General features: G+C 46.6%; 1 protein-coding gene across 2 annotated transcripts in view; it reads left to right on the top strand.

The window, feature by feature from the left end:
• The first annotated feature begins 7,401 nt into the window (after positions 1 to 7,401).
• ARHGEF17 (Rho guanine nucleotide exchange factor 17) overlaps positions 7,402 to 19,028 on the top strand; it is a 184,261-nt gene continuing 172,634 nt past the window's right edge. The window contains exons 1-2 of one of the 2 annotated variants that reach the window (XM_083170381.1): positions 7,402 to 7,609; positions 9,365 to 13,864. In XM_083170381.1, the coding sequence (XP_083026507.1) occupies positions 9,974 to 13,864 (3,891 nt within the window). In that variant the 5' untranslated portion in view covers positions 7,402 to 7,609; positions 9,365 to 9,973. The remainder of the gene's footprint in view (positions 7,610 to 9,364; positions 13,865 to 19,028) is intronic. The other variant, XM_083170379.1, reaches the window with a different exon arrangement.

Raw genomic sequence — 19,028 nt, 5'->3', positions numbered from 1 at the left:
CGCAGCGAGCCCGCGAGGGGCGGCGGTATGCATCCTACGACCTTTTCATACCCCCACTATCCACGTCAGCGTAGAGTTGAGAAAGAAAGTGTGGCGAGCGCAGCCAGCCACCGAGCCCAAAGCGTGGTGAGCGGACGCGGATACCTGTGAAGCCCGCGAGGGGAAGCGGATACCTGTGAAGGTATCCGCGTCCCCTCGCGAGGCTCTCCACGCTTCGGGCTCGGTGGCTCGCTGCGCTCGCCATACTTTCTATTCTCAACTCCATGCCGACGTGGATAGTGGGGGTATGAAAAGGTCGTAGGACGCGTACCGCCGCCCCTCGCGGGCTCGCTGCGCTCGCCACGCTTTGGGTTCACATTTATACTTGGGGGTAGCGTGGGGGTGCATTTAACCATTGTAACCTCCCATTAGGGTGCTTATACAATTTATAATCGAATCGCATTGTATGGCATTGTACAACATCGGCCGATATCGCGTCGCATCGCATACCATCGCATGCCATATGGTCTGCGATGCGATGGGCGCCGTGCTAGTACACAAGTACCGAAGTGTTTTGTGGTAGTTGTGGATGAGGCTCTTTATTTCCTCAGATGGTAAAGCTGCCCATTCTTCTTGGCAAAAAGCCTCCAGTTCCTGTAAATTCTTGGGCTGTCCTGCATGAACTGCACGTTTGAGATCTCCCCAGAGTGGCTCAATGATATTGAGGTCAGGAGACTGAGATGGCCACTCCAGAACCTTCACTTTATTCTGCTGTAGCCAATGACAGGTCGACTTGGCCTTGTGTTTTGGATCATTGTCATGTTGGAACGTCCAAGTACGTCCCATGCGCAGCTTCCTGGCTGATGAGGGCAAATTTCCTCCAGTATTTTCTGATAACATGCTGCAATCATCTTGCCATCATTTGTTTCTGTTGTCATTATGATTTAAAAAGAGTAAACAGAGTTGGGTACTCTTTACCTAGATGGGCGCCAGCGATTGAAATCGCGGTCGTCGGGGGTAAAAATCGCGGTCATCGCGGGCATCGCGGGTAAATCGGGATGCCCGCGTTGACCGCGATTTTCCCATAGGGAACAATGTTAAAAAGGCTGATTGACCGCGATTTTACTGTTAAATGGCTCAATGGACCCGATTTGGCCATAGGAATCAATGTTAAATGGGCCACAGAGCCCATTAACCCTTAAATGTCCCCCCCAATTTTTAACGCCACCCCACGATCCACGCCAACCCGAAGCGTTGCGAGCGAAGCGAGCCCGCGAGGGGCGGCGGTACGCGTCCTCCGACCTTTTCATGCCCTACTATCCACTAGGGCGTGGAGTGAGAATAGAATAGTGTGGCGAGCGCAGCGAGCCACCGAGCCCGAAGCGTGGCGAGCGGACGCGGATAACTTCACAGGTAGACGCGTCCCCTCGCGGGCTTCACAGGTGTCGGCGTCGCCACGGACACCTGTGAAGCCCGCGAGGGGACGCGTATAACTGAAGGTATCCGCGTGCGCTCGCCATGCTTCGGGTTGGCGTGGATCGTGGGGTGGCGTTAAAAATTGGGGGGGACATTTAAGGGTTAATGGGCTCTGTGGCCCATTTAACATTGATTCCTATGGCCAAATCGGGTCCATTGAGCCATTTAACAGTAAAATCGGGTCCATCGCTCCTTTTAACATTGATTCCTATGGTAAATCGGGAGCATCGCGTCGCGGGCATCGCGGGTACATTTATGGCCGGCCGCGACGCGACCGACACGATTTCCATGTTTAACATGGGTTTCAATGGGAAATCGCGGTCATCGCGTCGGTCGTGTCGCGGCCAGACATAAATGTACCCGCGATGACCGCGACGGGCTCCCAACTAAGTAAAGAGTACCCAGAGTTGTTTGACAATAAATGGCTTCACCCAACCACTAGCCATGAGTGACAGAAAAGGTTGTGAGTTACTGTATCATTCATATTCTCTGACAAATGGCCAGAAAATCACACATTCTGCTAGGGTATGTAAACTTATGAGCACAACTGTATGTGTTGGAATGGGCAGAAGGGCATATACTGTATTGCCCCCATCCCAGCCAGCCCCGGATGCAACACAAACATTAAATATGCTGCATCTTCTTAAAAAAGCCCCCAATACACTATGCGATTTGGGCCAGATTTCACCCGATTCCGATGGATTGAGTCATAGAATCTATTCAAATCACATTTCAATGACATCAGATGTGCGGCCCCGTTGGAGGTCGGATGGGCTGCACATTAGATAAATCTAATGTGCAGCCACCAGCGGCACATCGTGGAGGCTTTTTAGCACCAAAAATGTATCACATCTGATGGAGGTGGGACTGCGGAGCTGGGCGGAGGGACACAGAGGGGCGGGGGATGCTGCTAGCCGATGGGGGGACGCAACGGGCCAGCAGGGTGGGGGGAGCAAGGTGGTGGGTGAATTTAAAATACAAACAAACATACAGTACAAATGAATGGGCAGCCACTGATCAGCCAATCAGTCGCTGTCCACTGATTTGTATGGTTTTTTTTTGCAGCCCAGCTGCTCCTGCCGGCTCTCCGCGAACCCCTGTCCCCCCCTCCCCCCATCTGTTGTACTGTTACTATGCTACCTCTAGTGATACTGTAACTATGCTGCCTCTACTGTGCTATAACTATGCTACCTCTACTGTACTGTAACTATGCTACCTCTAGTGATACTGTAACTATGCTGCCTCTACTGTACTATAACTATGCTACCTCTACTGTACTGTAACTATGCTGCCTCTACTGTACTGTAACTATGCTACATCTACTGTACTATAACTATGCTGCCTCTACTGTACTGTAATTATGCTGCCTCTACTGTACTATAACTATGCTGCCTTTACTGTACTGTAACTATGTGCTACCTCTACTTTACTATACCTATGCTGCTTCTACTGTACTGTAACTATGCTGCCTCTACTGTACTATAACTATGCTGCCTTTACTGTACTGTAACTATGTGCTACCTCTACTGTACTATACCTATGCTGCTTCTACTGTACTGTAACTATACTACCTCTAGTGTACTATAACTATGTTGCCTCTACTGATACTGTTACTATGCTGCCTCTACTGTACTATAACTATGCTACCTCTACTGTACTGTAACTATGTTTCCTCTACTGTAATATAACTATGCTGCCTCTACTGATACTGTTACTGTGCTACCTCTACTGTACTATAACTATGCTGCTTCTACTGATACTGTTACTGTGCTACCTCTACTGTGCTATAACTATGCTGCTTCTACTGATACTGTTACTGTGCTACCTTTACTGTACTATAACTATACAGCCTCTACTGTACTGTAACAATGCTGCCTCTACTGTACTATAACTATATACTACCTCTACTCTACTATAACTATGCTACCTCTACTGTACTATAACTATGCTACCTCTACTGTACAATAACTATGCTGCCTCTACTAGACCTCACCTAGAGTACGGAGTACAGTTCTGGGCCCCGCACTATAAAAAGGACATCATAGAATTAGAAAAAGTCCAAAGGCGAGCAACAAAGCTTATTAGGGGAATGGAGAATTTAAGCTACGGGGAGAGATTAAGCAATTTGGGACTATTTACATTAGAAAAGAGACGTTTAAGGGGGGACATGCTCAACATGTACAAGTATATCAAGGGCCAATATAAGGAACTGTCACGCACCCTCTTTTCTACTAGAAAGGAATCTAGGACACGAGGGCATGAGTATAGATTAGAAGAAAAAAGATTTAATTCAGCTAGTAGAAAGAATTTCTTTACGGTCAGAACAGTCAAACTCTGGAACTCTCTTCCCAGAGAGGTGGTAACGGCTGGCTCATTAAATGCGTTCAAGGCAAAGTTGGACAAACATTTACTGGAGAAAAACATCCATTGGTACAGATAAGAAATATAATTTGTCTGTAAAATACCAGAACCTACCAAATCAGCAATGGATATCTATACCAGGTTGAACTAGATGGACGCAAGTCTTTTTTCAGCCTTACCTACAATGTAACTATGTAACTATGTACTGATACTGTTACTATGCTACCTCTACTGTACTATAACTATGCTGCTTCTTCTGATACAGTTACTGTGCTACCTCTACTGTATTATAACTATGCTGCATCTACTATACTGTAACTATGCTGCCTCTACTGTACTATAACTATGCTGCCTCTACTGTACTGTAACTATGAAACCTCTACTGTACTACAGGGTTGCCGACCTTCTTATTCTCCTCTCCGGGAGAAGCCCGGGGAGGAGAGTTTCAGTAGCCGCTCGGGGGGGGGGGGGGGCTTAAGCGTGACATCACTAAAATGACGCGATTGTGACATTTTAGCTCTGCCCCCTCCTCTGAGACCCGAGGATTGCGGCATTTTAATGCCGCGATCCGGGGGGACAGCGGGGGTCCCCCTGAATCTGGGAGGGTTGCCCACCCTTCCGGGGGGCCGGGAGGGGACCCGATTTTCGGGAGACTCCCGGAAATTCCGGGAGGGTCGGCAACCCTGCTGTACTATAACTATGCTACCTCAACTGTACTATAACTATGCTGCCTCTAGTGTACTATAACTATGCTGCCTCTACTGATACTGTTACTATGCTAGCTCTACTGTACTATAACTATGCTACCTCTACTGTACTGTAACTATGCTGCATCTACTGTACTGTAACTATGCTGCCTCTACTGTACTATAACTATGCTACCTCTACTGTACTGTAACTATGCTGCATCTACTGTACTGTAACTATGCTGCCTCTACTGTACTATAACTATGCTGCCTCTACTGTACTATAACTATGCTGCCTCTACTGTACTATAACTATGCTGCCTCTACTGATATTGTTACTATGCTGCCTCTACTGTACTCTAACTATGCTGCCTCCTATACCGTATACTATACTATAACCATCCTGCCTCTCCTATACTGTAACCGTCCTGCCTCTCCTATATGGTAACCATCCTGCCTCCTCTACTGTAACCCTCCTGCCTCTCCTATACTGTAACCATCCTGCCTCTCCTATACTGTAACCATCCACCCTCCTATAATGTAGCCATCCTGCCTATCCTATACCATAACATCCCATCTCCTGTACTGTAACCGTCCTGCCTCTCTTACTGTAACCATCCTGCCTCTTGTGTTGTAACCATCCTGCATCCTGTACTGTATCCATCCTGCCTGTCACAAACTTGGGGTGCACTACCACTCGGGGATTGGCTAGACCTGACACAGGGGCGCGGAGTCTAACCGTGTTGGGGGTTTTCTGCCAGTGACCCCTCCAAGCGGGATATGGGCTTCTGCGGCACCCGACACGTCGGTCGCGGCCCCCTGGTCAGGTTCCCCGTATGAGTGGTGGTAGCTTGTGGAATATGGAGCGTGGTCGTCAAGCCGGGTCAGTAACAGGTGAGCAGATACGGTACCAAGGAATGCAGCACACAGGGAGCAGGCAGGAGAATGGTAACAGGACTAGCCAAGGTCATACACTGGATGTCACGGATGTAGTACACAGGTAGCAGGCAGGAGAATAGTCAGGAGAATAGCCGGAATCATACACTGGTAAACACTGGGTACGGTACACGAGGATCAGGCAGGAGAATGGTCAGTAACAAGCCGAGGTCAGATGCAATAATCAGAAGTCTGGAATAGTACAAGGCACTGGAATGCTGGAGCTGGTGTGAACCTATACTCTGGCAGCTTCTGTCTCCCAGAGGCTGCCCTTTATAGGAAGCACAGGGAACCCACAGGTGAACTAATCAATGGGCTGAGCATGCTCAGTTTACACTGAACTCTCCTGCAGGAGAGAGTTACCCAGGTGTAACTAATTAGCTGAGCTCAGATCTCACAGCACAGTTCAACTATACAGAGCTGTCAGCAGCAAGGACTCCTCCAGGTGCTGTAATTAGCAAAGCTCAGGCCACACAGACTTTCCTTGCAGCATGGAGCAGGCTGAACAGACAGGAGAAGCCACAAACCAGGTAAGAAACAATACAATAACTGAATGTTGTGACACTGCCTATTCTTTACTGTAACCATCCTGCCTCCAATACTGTAACAATCCTGCCCTCCTAAACTGTAATCATCCTGCCTTTATTATACTGTAACCATCCTGCCTTTCTTATACTGTAACCATCCTAGCTCTCCTATACTGTGACCATCCTGTCTCCTGTACTGTAACTATCCTGCTTCCTGTTCTATAACCATCCTGCCTCCTGTACTGTAACCATCCCGCCTCCTATTGTATAACCTTCCTGCCTCCATGTACTGTAACCATCCGCCTCCTGTACTGTAACCATCCTGCATCTCATATACTGTAACTGTCCTGCCTCTCCTATACTGTAATCACCCTGCCTCTCCAGTACTGTAACCATCCTGCCTCCTATACTGTAACTGCTCTGGCACTCCTATACTGTAACCATCCTGCCTCCTATGCTGTAACCATCCTGTCTCTCCTATACTGTAACCACCCTGACTCCTTTACTGTAACCATCCTGCCTCTCCTATAATGTAACCATCCTTCCTCTCCTACACTGTAACCATCCTGCTTCTGCTATACTGTAATCGTCCTGCTTTCTGTACTGTAACCATCCTGCCTCCTGTACTGTAACCTTTCTGCCTATCTTGTACTGTAACCATCCCGCCTCCTGTACTGTAACCACCCCGCCTCCTGTACTGTAACCATCCCGCCTCTCCTGTACTGTAACCATCCCGCCTCTCCTGTACTGTAACCATCCCGCCTCTCCTGTATTGTAACCATCCTGCCTCCTGTACTGTAACCATCCTGCCTCTCCTGTACTGTAACCATCCTGCCTCTCCTGTACTGTAACCATCCTGTCTCTCCTGTACTGTAACCACCCTGCCTCTCTTGTACTGTAACCATCCTGCCTCTCTTGTGCTGTAACCACCCTGGCTCTCCTGTACTGTAACCATCCTGTCTCTCCTGTACTGTAACCATCCTGCCTCCTGAACTGTAACCATCCTGTCTCTCCTGTACTGTAACCATCCTGTCTCTCCTGTACTGTAACCACCCTGCCTCCTGTACTGTAACCATCCTGCCTCTCCTGTACTGTACCCATCCTGCCTCTCCTGTACTGTAACCATCCTGCCTCCTGTACTGTAACCTTTCTGCCTATCTTATACTTTGACCATCCTGTCTCTTCTGTACTGTAACCATCCTGCCTCTCCTATACTGTAACTACCTCGCTATATGTGAGCATGAATAAAGACCAGGCAGAGCACAGAAGCTGTGGTGTATGCAGACTGGGCACACAATGCATGGATGCACACAGTTGGGGAGTGGAAGGGTTAAATCTATTCCTCTGTGCTGTGTAGGAGAAGCAGGGACTGGCACATTCTGAGTGCACAAATAGGGGAGGAGGGGGGCGCTTCCTGTGTCCCAGGCAGGAGTGGAGCCTGCACAACATGCCCAGATTGCTGCACTCTCGGCTGCTTTGTGTCCTGAGAACACGGGAGGTGTCCTAGTCCCCCCGGACAGACTCTACTGAAGGGGAGCAGAAAGTTCTGCTGCTCTGGGCGCCCCTATCCCCTGGCGATGGTGCACACAAATTCCTGGGCTCTGTGGAGCCTGTGAAATGCAGACTGCAGGAGAGATGTGAAGGGTAAGGATCTGCTCTGCTCCTTCTGGCTCTTACTAAGGGGACAATGAAAAAGTTTGAACCTGGGGAGAGAATCTGGGTCTGTGCTGAGGATCTGGGTCTGTGCTGAGTTTGCAGCTCCTGCTCACACTTGGGGTTGGGGTCCCTGTGGGTGTGTGTGGGGGGATTAGCCCCAATAGATTATTACTCTTGTTCCCTGTAGTTTTGTGTAAGCCTTTGTCTGTGATCCCAGCGTCAGCTGCTGGAGCTGCCAGTAACTTGCCACAAAGTAACAGTAATCGTTCACTTTGTTTATCTTATTTGTTCCAACGTCACAACAGAGGGGGGTGAGTGATCGGCTTATCATGGGGGTAACTAGGGGTAGTTTAATTCATTCTTGTACCCCCCATGTCAGAGTTTGGCATATATTTAGCAATCTCCTGCTTCTCCTGATGTGATGCAGGTCCCCTCATGAGGGGGGGTTGTGTGACGTCATAACTCTCCGGGGAAAAGGAAAGTTTTGTGCATGAGAAAGTTTCTGCAACTTCCAACCTCTGTCTGTTAACCCTCTACTCCCCCAACAGGACTGATCTATGCAGCTATGTATCAAATCTAGCCCCCCCCCCCCCCCCCCCCATCTTTATTTTCTGTTATGAATGTTGGATTGCTTCATGCATGTAAATGGGAGACTGCTTACATTAATGCAATTGCTGATCAATACTGACATATACATTTACTTTGACAGCTGAGATGTCATTGTGTATTGCGGAGCCCCACAGCTGACTGCTATGTGATGTATACTATCTATGTGTAGTGGAGAACATTCCATACAGTTTCTATGGATTCTGGAAACTCTTCTAGAGTGTAATCTTGTTCGGAATGTACAGACTGTGGCACCTACAAGACTACTATTAACTAGCAAAGTGCCAGTGTTCCCAAAAATACAGTGACTCTGTCCATATTGCTGTGAAACTACAAGTCCCAGCATGCTTTACTAGACCAGGCCAGCTCTGCAGACTGCCAGGATTAAGCATTAGTTAATTCATGACCTGTGTTAATTAGTCAGATGTCAAATGAATGAATCTCTAAAGTAATATCATTGCAACATATTTTACGCATCAATTAGAGACTGTCGAAGAATGCAGGATTTTTTTTATTAGATTTTTATGCCTGTGTTGATTTGCTACCAAGTTTTTTTGGCCAATTACCAGTTTTCAAAGAAAAAGTAAAAAAATAAATAATGATTAGCTGCAGGGCAGTATTCTAACACTAGGGGGTGACAAAGTGCAAGTTTTGCCTGTATGGAACAAAATATATATATATTTTTTTTACTCCTCAACCTTAAAGAGGAAAATTCAGTGTCTGATCAGGTTCCCCACATTGTATCAAATATTGGACAGTGTTAAGAGGAAGCTTTGAGAGAGATAAAGTACCAACCAATCCACTCCTAATTGTCATTTTACAAGCACGGTCTGCAGCATGGCAGTTAGGGGTGGGCTGGTTGATATTTGGGGGGAGGTTTATCAAAGCTGGAAGAAACAAAGTGGAGAGAGATAAAGTACCAGTCAATCAGCCCCTAACTGTCATTTTACAAGCACAACCTGTAACATAACAGTCAAGTGCTGGTTGGCTGGTACTTTCTCCGCTTTAAGTCTTGGGGTTTTTTGTTTTTTTTATTTTGTAATAAAGAGGTATGTCCAGATTAAATTTAGCACAAGTGGGGCGGTTTGACAAGTTCCGGATAATAATTGTAACCAGTCTTCCCTCTGCGTTTCACAGGGACAGAATACAGACCAGAATGCTCTCCTACTCTCCAATCAAACCAAGCCCCCTTTAACAAAAATCTGGCTGTCTGCTGTGATTCAATTTTTCTCCCACGTACAATCAACACACACAAGACGGGAAAGGATTATTTAAACAAATCCCAGATCTCCGAGATGAGCGAGGCTGGGATACAACAAGGGCATGTCACCAGTATGCATCGCAGGAAGGACATACTGCTGAAGGCTGGGGTTGATCGGGAGCCTATCGGGGTTAAATAGTTGTCCAGAAAAACTTTGTGTCAACTTTTTTTTTTTTTTTTGCAATTTCCTTCTGTGATTTTTATCTTAAGGCTCCGAACCCGACGGGAGCTAACGTGGGATTATTTGCTGCAAACATAAAAAAATATGAAGTTTACGCGGGATTGTCTTCACCGTCCATCTGAAGCGCCGTTGGAATGGAAGATGTTTAAGGGCGTCAGATTTTGGCGTTTCTTTTTGGATGGATTTTAACTTATTTTTTAGAATTATTTTTTTTCCTTCATTTTTTTATTTTTATCTTTATATTTTTTTCCATTCTGGGGGATAAACAACCAGAGCGGCCCTCTGGCTTGGCGCACGGTCAACGATGGCTGAGCGAGACGGCGAGAGGAAAGTCCGTATCTACAGAAGTGTGTCTTTTAAAAAACTGGGAAACTGGAATGCGAAAGCTTTTAGTGAAGAGGGAGGCACGGAACTGGCCGGGAAAGGAGATGTCACCCAACCCACATGTCAGAAAGCACATCGCCCTCCTGCCAGATCCCTCAGCTTAACTAGAAAGGTGTCCAAAATATCCGCAGCCAGCAGCAATCAGAATGTGCCGTCAGTCCGCCAGCTCTCCCAGAACTTCTCTCCTCGCTCCAGGGAGGATGAGCCGATAAGTGATGATGAGAACTGTAGACGGGTGGATCGCCTGAAAAGGGGGTGCCAAGCTGCCTCTCCCTTTGACAGTGCCTCCCCAGAGGCTCCGTGCGGCAGCCAGCTTAAACAAGACGCATTGCATCCAGCGGGGTGCGATGGCCAGTCCCTGGCACTGCCAGGTAAGTCCCACGATTTTGATAACCTGGGGGAAGCTCCGATCTCAGGGATTTCACTTGATGAAGTGAACTCCTATTGTAATTTTCTGCATCAGCCAGATAACCGAGAACTGTTGGTGGTAGAAGGGGCCAACTGGCCTAGTGTTACTGAAATGAGGAAACTTTTTGGGGAGAGTAATAGGAAACCACCCTCTAGGGCCTCTTCCCTACCAGACTGTGATGATCACAGACTCTCCTGTCCGCCAGTGTCTCATTTAAGAGAGATGACCGTGACCGAGCCGCAGAGGTACAGCCCGGTGGAAGCTACAACTACTAAAAGCTTTAACCATTTCACCAAAGACCATGCTTCTGGCCCAACGCCACTACCCAAAACCCCGTCTTCAAGGATGGAAGTTAACTCTAGCAGAACACTAACAGAAAGCAAAACAGAGCAGCGTAATATATGCTTAGATACGAGAGAGCACCGGGTTATAAACACTGGTTCCAAACCCCAGCCTCCTCCCCCTCCTCCAAGAAGCTGTATCCCGTTTGGACTGAAGTCGCACACACTTTCATCTGGTCTACCTAAACAAGAGGCAAGACAGCAATCAGATAGTTTACATTCCTGGCATAGTTCAGGCAAACCACAGACAACCCCTTCCAATGTCAGGCTCAAAGACAGCTCCAGCGAGGATGAGCTGCTGAGGAACACCTTGCTGCTACCTACGCAGGTCAGTAAGAACGGTTCCAAGGTCAGGTCCCAGGAAATGTCTTCAGGGAGTGAAGAGGAGAATGACCTTGAAGTCCTCAGGGAAAGCCTCAGGAGGCATTCTATTACAAAGAAAAAAATAGACTCTTTAGATTGTGATGACAAAGAGTCTGATGATGGTGATGGCCACTTTGCACGTGGCGCCGGTCATGGTCCCAGCTTGCAAGAGTTCACAGGGCAAAAACACAAGGCACATCCTACACTGACGCATAGCATTCCCGCCACCGCAGGCCGTTCAGATGTGTGTCCTGTAGAAATCGCCACAGGGGTCGCAGCTAACGCTCCTCATGAAGCACCTAAACAGCATTTCAGAAACCTTGCTGAAGCAGGGACTTCGCCAAACCCTGGACAGTTGACCACTTCGTCTCCTCTCCCCATTGTGTCTAGAGTTGCTAAAGTTAACATTCCACCCTTTTTGCCCAGCCCATGTGGCTCTAGAAGCAGCAGTAGATATTCAAGCACTGAAACCCTTAAAGACGATGACCACTTCAGTCCCTATTTCTCCGGGCAGTCCCGCAGTCTGCAAGGAGGTGTGAGTGTTCACCGATCACCAAGTGTAGGGCAACATGATAGGCAACTAGTCCGTCCCAGGTCAAAAATGCCTGCTAGTGTTGTGAAACTGAAGAACGAGAGTGTTAACGACGGTGCACGTTGTGACCTTGGACATGACTGTGCCAGACAGCAGAAGTCCATGTCCAACCCAGATATAGCCTCAGACACCCTTGGGCTCCTTAACTTTTTGAAATCTGACTTTTCGGACTTGAAACTGAAAAACAGAGGGCGAGGAACCAACGACAAGGATGGCGCCTGCTCCAGGTATGAGAACAATCAAGGCACTAATGCACAGCAGAATCTGATTGTCAAAGGAAAATCTGCTGGGCAGAATAGGCCACAACAAGGCTTCCGTCCAACATTAAAAGACCTCACGGCAACCTTGCGTAGAACAAAATCCTTCACTTATTCCGACAAATTGGGATCCCGACAGTCGATTTCTCATAGCTCCATGAAGCAGAGTTCATCAGAACTGATGCTTGCCAGTACAGCAGATAGCGATGGCCTACTCTCACACAATGAGGCCATAGATGTTGTACAAAGGAAAGATGAAGGTGGACTAGACCCGACCGCAGACCAGTACATTCAGGAAGCCAGGCAGGTGTTTGAAAAAATAAAGCAGATCGGATCTCAGGAGGACTATAATTTTGATCGGGAGGTCACGGAGCATCTACAGAATGCAAAACTGTCCACCGTTCCCCTGACCAGTCTCGGTGACAACACTGATCAGACTTGTCAAAAAAGATTTACACCAGATGAAGATGTGTCACACAGGAAATCATTAGACTTACTTGGGCATGAGTCTAGCATGACCGATGAAGGGATCGTTACTGAAGTAGACCCTGCACCTTGTTCTTTATACCGAGACCTCGGACAAACGCTTACAGTCTGGAAGTCTGCAGGAGCTTCGCAAGAAGAAAATGACTATTCACAATCATGTAATGCAGACTTCCAGATTGTTTCAGCTACTGATGGTTTTGAAACAGCTGTATGTTCTGAAGGTACAATGAACAAAGTCAACTCCCAAGGACCTTTGGATGCTCCACCCACGCCTGGAACAATCAGACGAAGAAGGAAGTTCCCCTCGCTTGGTAATGGTGGGACGGACTCTAGTAGTGGGAGCAATGGCGAGTGCACAAGTGAAAACTATCGCTCCCTCAGTGATCCTATGCCCCATCGGCGATATTCCATCACTGAGGATCCCCAGAACTTCTCGGTGGACAGCAACCTTCTAGGATCATTGAACTCCAAGTCTGGTGTCTCAGACTCTTCAGCTATTGCTCTGTCCGAATGTACAGGTAGTGCTGCCAGTGTGCTCTCTTTCAGTAGTGATGGGATTAAAGATTACAACACCGTCATCCAAAATATAGTCAGTCAACCTGGAGCTCTTGATAAAGTGATTGATGAAAAGGGCAATGGTAAGACCATTAAGAAGAAGTCCTTTAGTGACCCAAGTCGTCGTGGAGAATTGTCCCCTGCTGGGCTAGAAGACTGTGGTGATCCTGCCAAAGACTTGGAGCAGTTCATCCTAGCATCCAGCAGTGAGCCTATTCTATCAGAGCAAAGAGATGATCTGGATGAACTGGCGGAATTGGAAGAAGAGGTGGAAAAGTTGCACTCTCAGCCGGAATACCTCTTACCTGCTGAGGGTGAAGAAAATGGGGTGGATGTGAACCAGAACCTAAGTTTTGATCCAAACCTTGTGAATGTGTTATCTCCTAGGACGGTTAGACGCAGTTTCAAAAAACGTACTAATAGAACCGGTAGTCATGATGGCACTCAAGAATGTGAAGACCCAACGGAGGCACTTGGGAAACCGAGGCCATCCAACAAGCATGTGAGACATGCAAGTGAGCCAGCTACGTTTATTCCCATCTCCCCACCTGAGTTCAAGGTCCTCGGTCATGCATGTGCTCGCCTAGCCAAACCGGAGTCTACCAAGCACCCAATAAAACAATATCCAGTTTTGATAACCCCCTTATTAGAGGATGCGTCCAAAACTACCGCAATAGCCGACTCTAATCCCTTTACTACCATGGATATGCCTAGGACAGCTCCAAGCACTCCAACCACAACAGAGCCAAAATTACTGAAGTCCCCAAAGCCCCTTGAGGAGTCCGGCAATAGAAGCAAGCCTCATGTGGTGAGTGCAAACATTTTTTGTTTATCTTTTGCATGGATTTTGTTTGATTTTACGCTGCCTTTTTTGGTGCTTTGGGTTTGGTTTGACGCTGATTGGCGTATTGTGGTTCATTTTATTGCACCAAAGATTGAGTTGTAGGCCGCCAGCTGTTGTGAATTGAAGAGCTGTATGTCCATAGCCGTTAGATGCAGAGAACCTGAGAATGTTCTAGAGCCGCTTGCTTATGTGAAGGTGTAATGGCTGTTCTGCTTTTACAAGATGTCGTACTGATAAGGGTCATGAGTTTTTACTCTCCCCAAGATTCCAAGGTGCACATTGACTAAAGTGTGAGTTTTTAAATGTAAGAGGTGTTGTCCCCAGCAACCTATCAGATTCTAGCTATTATCCCTTTAGATCAGTGATTTTTCAAGTCTATGGACACAAAACATTATTTTAAATATGCCAAGGCACACCCTCAGACCCCCACAGGAAAAAAAACACATTGGTCCCCACAGGAAAAAAAAAATACATTGGCCTTCATATGAAAACAAGAGACCAGTGAACAACTGTTGAACTGGTGCTGGTGGCTGTTAACTTAGGCCTGGTGGCAAACTTGAGTACAGCTCGAGTGTGCACGGCACAGTGGTTGGAAAACGCTGAACTATAAGTAGAATCTAGTTGCTATGGACAATATCTCTCACTTCTAAAAACTCTCACCTTAGTAAATTTACTTCTATAAAACTTTAGGGGAATGTGTATCAAACCTACTAAGGAGGACAGGTATAGAGGTATAACCAATGAGCTTTCAGCGATCATTTATAGACTGTATTTGTTATTTTACTTGAAATTAACTTCATCATCCCAGATACAGAATATACAAATTGCCTGTGTCGCTTATGGTCGGTGGCAGCCATTTTGTGAGCTGAACCAATTTCTCATGGGAAGATCGCTACTCTACAATTGGGGTCAATTGTCTATAACAACCAATCAGATTCTGTGTATCATTTTCTAGGATGCAGTAGAGAAATGACAGTGAATCTGGTCACTATGGGTAACATCACTTCTTTTCATTTTTAGAAGCTTTAGTAAATTTATCTTTTCTACTTCAAGTGAATTCATAGGCCTCGAAGTCAAAATGGCCGCCTCTGCGATGTTCTGACAGATCTTTTTGGCAAGAGCTTGGCCTTATTGCGTATAAAAGCTATTAATGTATTCTGCATTTTGTGTACTAGAATTATTAGTCAGCATTTATCACACTGCTTGTGTGTGGATAGGACTGGAAATGTTTAACAGCCTTGTCTGACGGGGAGGGGCATACCGTCCCTGGTGACATTACCTGCCATGCTGAGGTGACAGATTAGTAATGAGCTTTGCAGGGGACATTTCTCAATGTGTTTTTCAATAACAAATGAGTTATTTATTGATAGTGTCCTGGATGTTTACAAGCGTCATGTTTTATTTTATTATGCTGAGTGATAGTGGACCTAGGGCCCGGTCACTACGCCTGTGACACAATCTCTTGCGTGCTGGCCCTTGTATGATATAGCCTCTTACCTTGAAGTGGTTTTTTTTTTTCCTTTTTTTTTCCTGATCTTACACAGTATTTACTCACTCATTGAAAGACTCACTATTCAATAAACACATACACACACTTCCTAATAAAGTGGGTAGTATGGGGAGATAATACTAGGGTTCAAAAGGGGGGTTGTTGCTAAACTGAAGAGAATCCATCATTTTAACCCTGCTCCTCTACCTTGTCAGTACCCACCAATCGATGCATTTTGTTACAGCAGGGGTGGGGATTCATGAGGTGAGGTCCCACCCCCGCGGTCTGACCAGCCTGCCTGCATTTCATTTATGGCTTCTCTTGGAGAGGAGAGATTTGAAGGGGTTTATTTGCTAAGATGGGAGTTGTATGAAAGATGGGATGTTGCTATGGACAACCAATCAGATTCTATTGTCTTCTAGAAGATGCTAAATAAATGTGAAGTAGATTCTGATTGGTTGCTATTGGCACATGCTAACGTGGACCCCCATGTAATGTAGCGTGCCCTTACACCCTCTTCGATCACTATGCTATGTGTCGACATTTTGTCAATGAAACCGTTAACCATTTGGTGTGGACCTATTGACTGCCATTGTATTTGTGGGGAGATTTATCAAAACCGCAGTGAGGGACGAAGTGGAGAGAGATCAAGTACCACCCAATCAGCGTCGACCTGTAAAATAAAAGTTGTGGGCTGATTAGCTAGCACTTTATCTCTCTCCGCTTAGATTTTGGTGCATGGGAGGAAGCGGGAGCACCCAGATGAAACCCATGCAAACATTGGTATAACATACAAGCTCCACACAGATAGGGTCTCGGTTGGAATGAGACCCCAAACTAACCACTGCGCCACCATGTTGCACCCAGTCACATCCAATCAGATTGCAACACCTTTATGCAAGTTGGCTGTTAACTTCTAGAGGTCTTTAAAATTAACCAGTAGTATTCTCTGGAGTCCTCTGACTGACGACACATCCCAGCATGCCTTGCCATAGTTTTGCTATTAGGGGATGTTAAAACTATGGCAAGGCATGCTGGGATGTGTAGTTTCACAACAGCTGGAGGGCCGCAGGTTGGACATGACTGATCTAAGGGTTGTTGTTGGTGCACTGGTTTATGGACTCGCGAATGCGGGCACCTTCCGCCCTGAGGACATCATTGCTGGCTTCAGCGAAGTTCTGTTTTTACTTTCCCCTCTTTAATATGTTAATCTTTATCAGGCTGAAGACATAACAGGAATGTGAGTAATTGGATTATTACTCTATTTTTATTTGAATTTTCTTTTTTTGTGTGTGCAATTATATGTGCCGATCGATAAAGCTGAGTGGCATTTGTATGGCATCATTGCGTTCCCTTGTTGTTGTGGCCTTGCATGCAACTGGGAGTGTGGGGCACAAAGTTTCAAAACTTTATTTTTATCATACATTTATAAAACTTGTGCCTGCTCCAGAGTTGGCTGGTTTAAACCAAATCTGTTTTTTTTATTATTATTTTTTTTATAAACAATATAGCAGCACGGATGGTGTAATGGTTAGCATTACTGCCTCACAGCGCCAAGGTCATGGGTTCAATCCCCACCATGGCTCTAACTGTGTGGAGTTTGTATATTCTCCCCGTGCTTGCGTGGGTTTACTCCGGGTACTCCGGTTTCCTCCCACAATCCAAAAATATACAGATAGGTTAATTGGCTTCCTACAAAAATTAACCCTAGAATGTCTGTGTGTGCATGTACATGTGGTGGGGAATATAGATTGTAAGCTCCACTGGGGCAGGGACTGATGTGAGTGTTCAAATATTCTCTGTAAAGCGCTGCGGAATAAAGAAACTGTTAATAAATACATTTTGTATACATACATACATAATATGCTGTGACTTTTAAAAAAAAGGCCTATAATCCCACATTCTTGTTGTTTGAGGTTTTCTTTTTTCAATCAAGTTTCTTTTATTGAAGCATTACAGATCAATATAATAGAAGTACAGTGTGTACAGAAGTAAAGACACAGTTCACTTAAAACTAGGGATGCCAATCCCGGGCATTTTTTCAATCCCAGGATCCCTACTATTAACATGCAGCATCCCCACACCGGCCGACCCTCACATTTACTTACATTAGCGGGCGGGCGGCTGGGAGTGGGTTTGGAGGTGCACGGTGCCTCAGGCGGAGGAGAAGAGGCAGGCGGGAGTAGGAGAAGAGTCGGGCGGGCGGAGGAGAGTGGAAGGGGGCGGGCACAAGAGCAGAGGCTGCATTAGAGTGGGCGGTGACTGTGTGGCCTGCGCAGCGTGACCTCTACTGTCACGCTACACAGGCCGCATGCCGGGGTCGGGATTCGGGAACAGCCGGGCGGGTGCTCAGACGCTGCCCGGCATTAGACTGCGCATGCACAGTCTAATCTTGAAATCCCGGAATTTGAGGCCCGATCCCGGGATTGGCCACCCAAAATAAAATAATATACATGACCTTTTCACCCTGCAGTAGCATTCCATTCAAGAAGTCAATGAACACACAGGAAAGAAAATAAAATAGAAAGATTATATATAATGAGTCAAAAGAGGGGCCTGGGTCCAGGCCATTGCTTGTGGTGTTCATCTAAGTATGCTGAACCAATGCAGTAAATCACACACACAACAAATATATATAGAAAGGTGAGTCTGATAAGAGTGGTGCTAAATCTGCCCAGCATCAAGATTCTTCCAAACATTGTTTTTTTTTTTTCAATCCCTGGCATGCACGTTTTCATTTGCGGCCCACTCATTCTTGTAATGATGTCCTTGCACATGGTAACTGTCTCGCCTACAAGCTGGTCAGGATCCAGATGATTGGTCAACACCATATGATCTTTTGCATACTTTATCATCCACGTGGACTAAGATTATGAAAAGTTTAGTGAAGCATGGAGAGCAAAAGTAGTACATTAATTGTGGGTCCACTTGTCATTTCATTTGCCAACAGGTTCCGCGTCAATCACTTTTGCTTGTCGTTACCTTTTTCCAATGTTGACCTTGTGCATGTTGACCTACAGATGGAGCGTCCCTCTTCCTTGCAGGGGCTGGCGGTAGATTCGCCAGCTTCTGTAAGGTGACGAGCGTGTGCGTCCCCTTACTACGGAGCTCCCCACCGGTCCCCTCGAGCACTGGTTCCCCAGTGGGGGTGGTCTGGCGAACCCCAGCACTGAATGACGGGCGCTACATCTGTATTGGTGTCGACCTTGACAGTGTCAGTGGTCCATCTGGATGCTGCCTGACCGCATCCATCACTGTGTCACTGCCTTGTCCTTTAAATTCCGCCAGCCCTATAAAATGCCCTCTGTCTTCCTTCTAAGGTGTGATTGACTGCTGACGATCAGCGCCGACGGGTCCGTATTAAACCCGCCGTTTTTCTCCATTCCGAATTGGTTCTGTGACTAATTTGCCTCTGTAGCAGGATTAATGTGTTTGGTTTCCAGATCAGGTTCTACACAGAAATCTAATTAGGTTAACGTGGTACCAGCTCTGCAGTGAGCTAGAGAGCGCGCCGCCGGGGCTATGAGACCGCGGCGGTTTTGCTCTCTTCCGTCTCACTAGATCAGCACAAAGAAATTACGTTTTCAGCCAACTTTTCTTACCGTTCTTTATGAAATATTTCCACTCTGTTTCTCTTCA

The sequence above is a fragment of the Crinia signifera genome, chromosome 2 (genome assembly GCF_055691185.1).
Source record: "Crinia signifera chromosome 2, ASM5569118v1, whole genome shotgun sequence".
In the NCBI taxonomy this organism is placed as follows: domain Eukaryota; kingdom Metazoa; phylum Chordata; class Amphibia; order Anura; family Myobatrachidae; genus Crinia; species Crinia signifera.
Note: the sequence above shows the minus strand (reverse complement) of the source record. Positions and strands in the feature narration are given on the sequence as shown.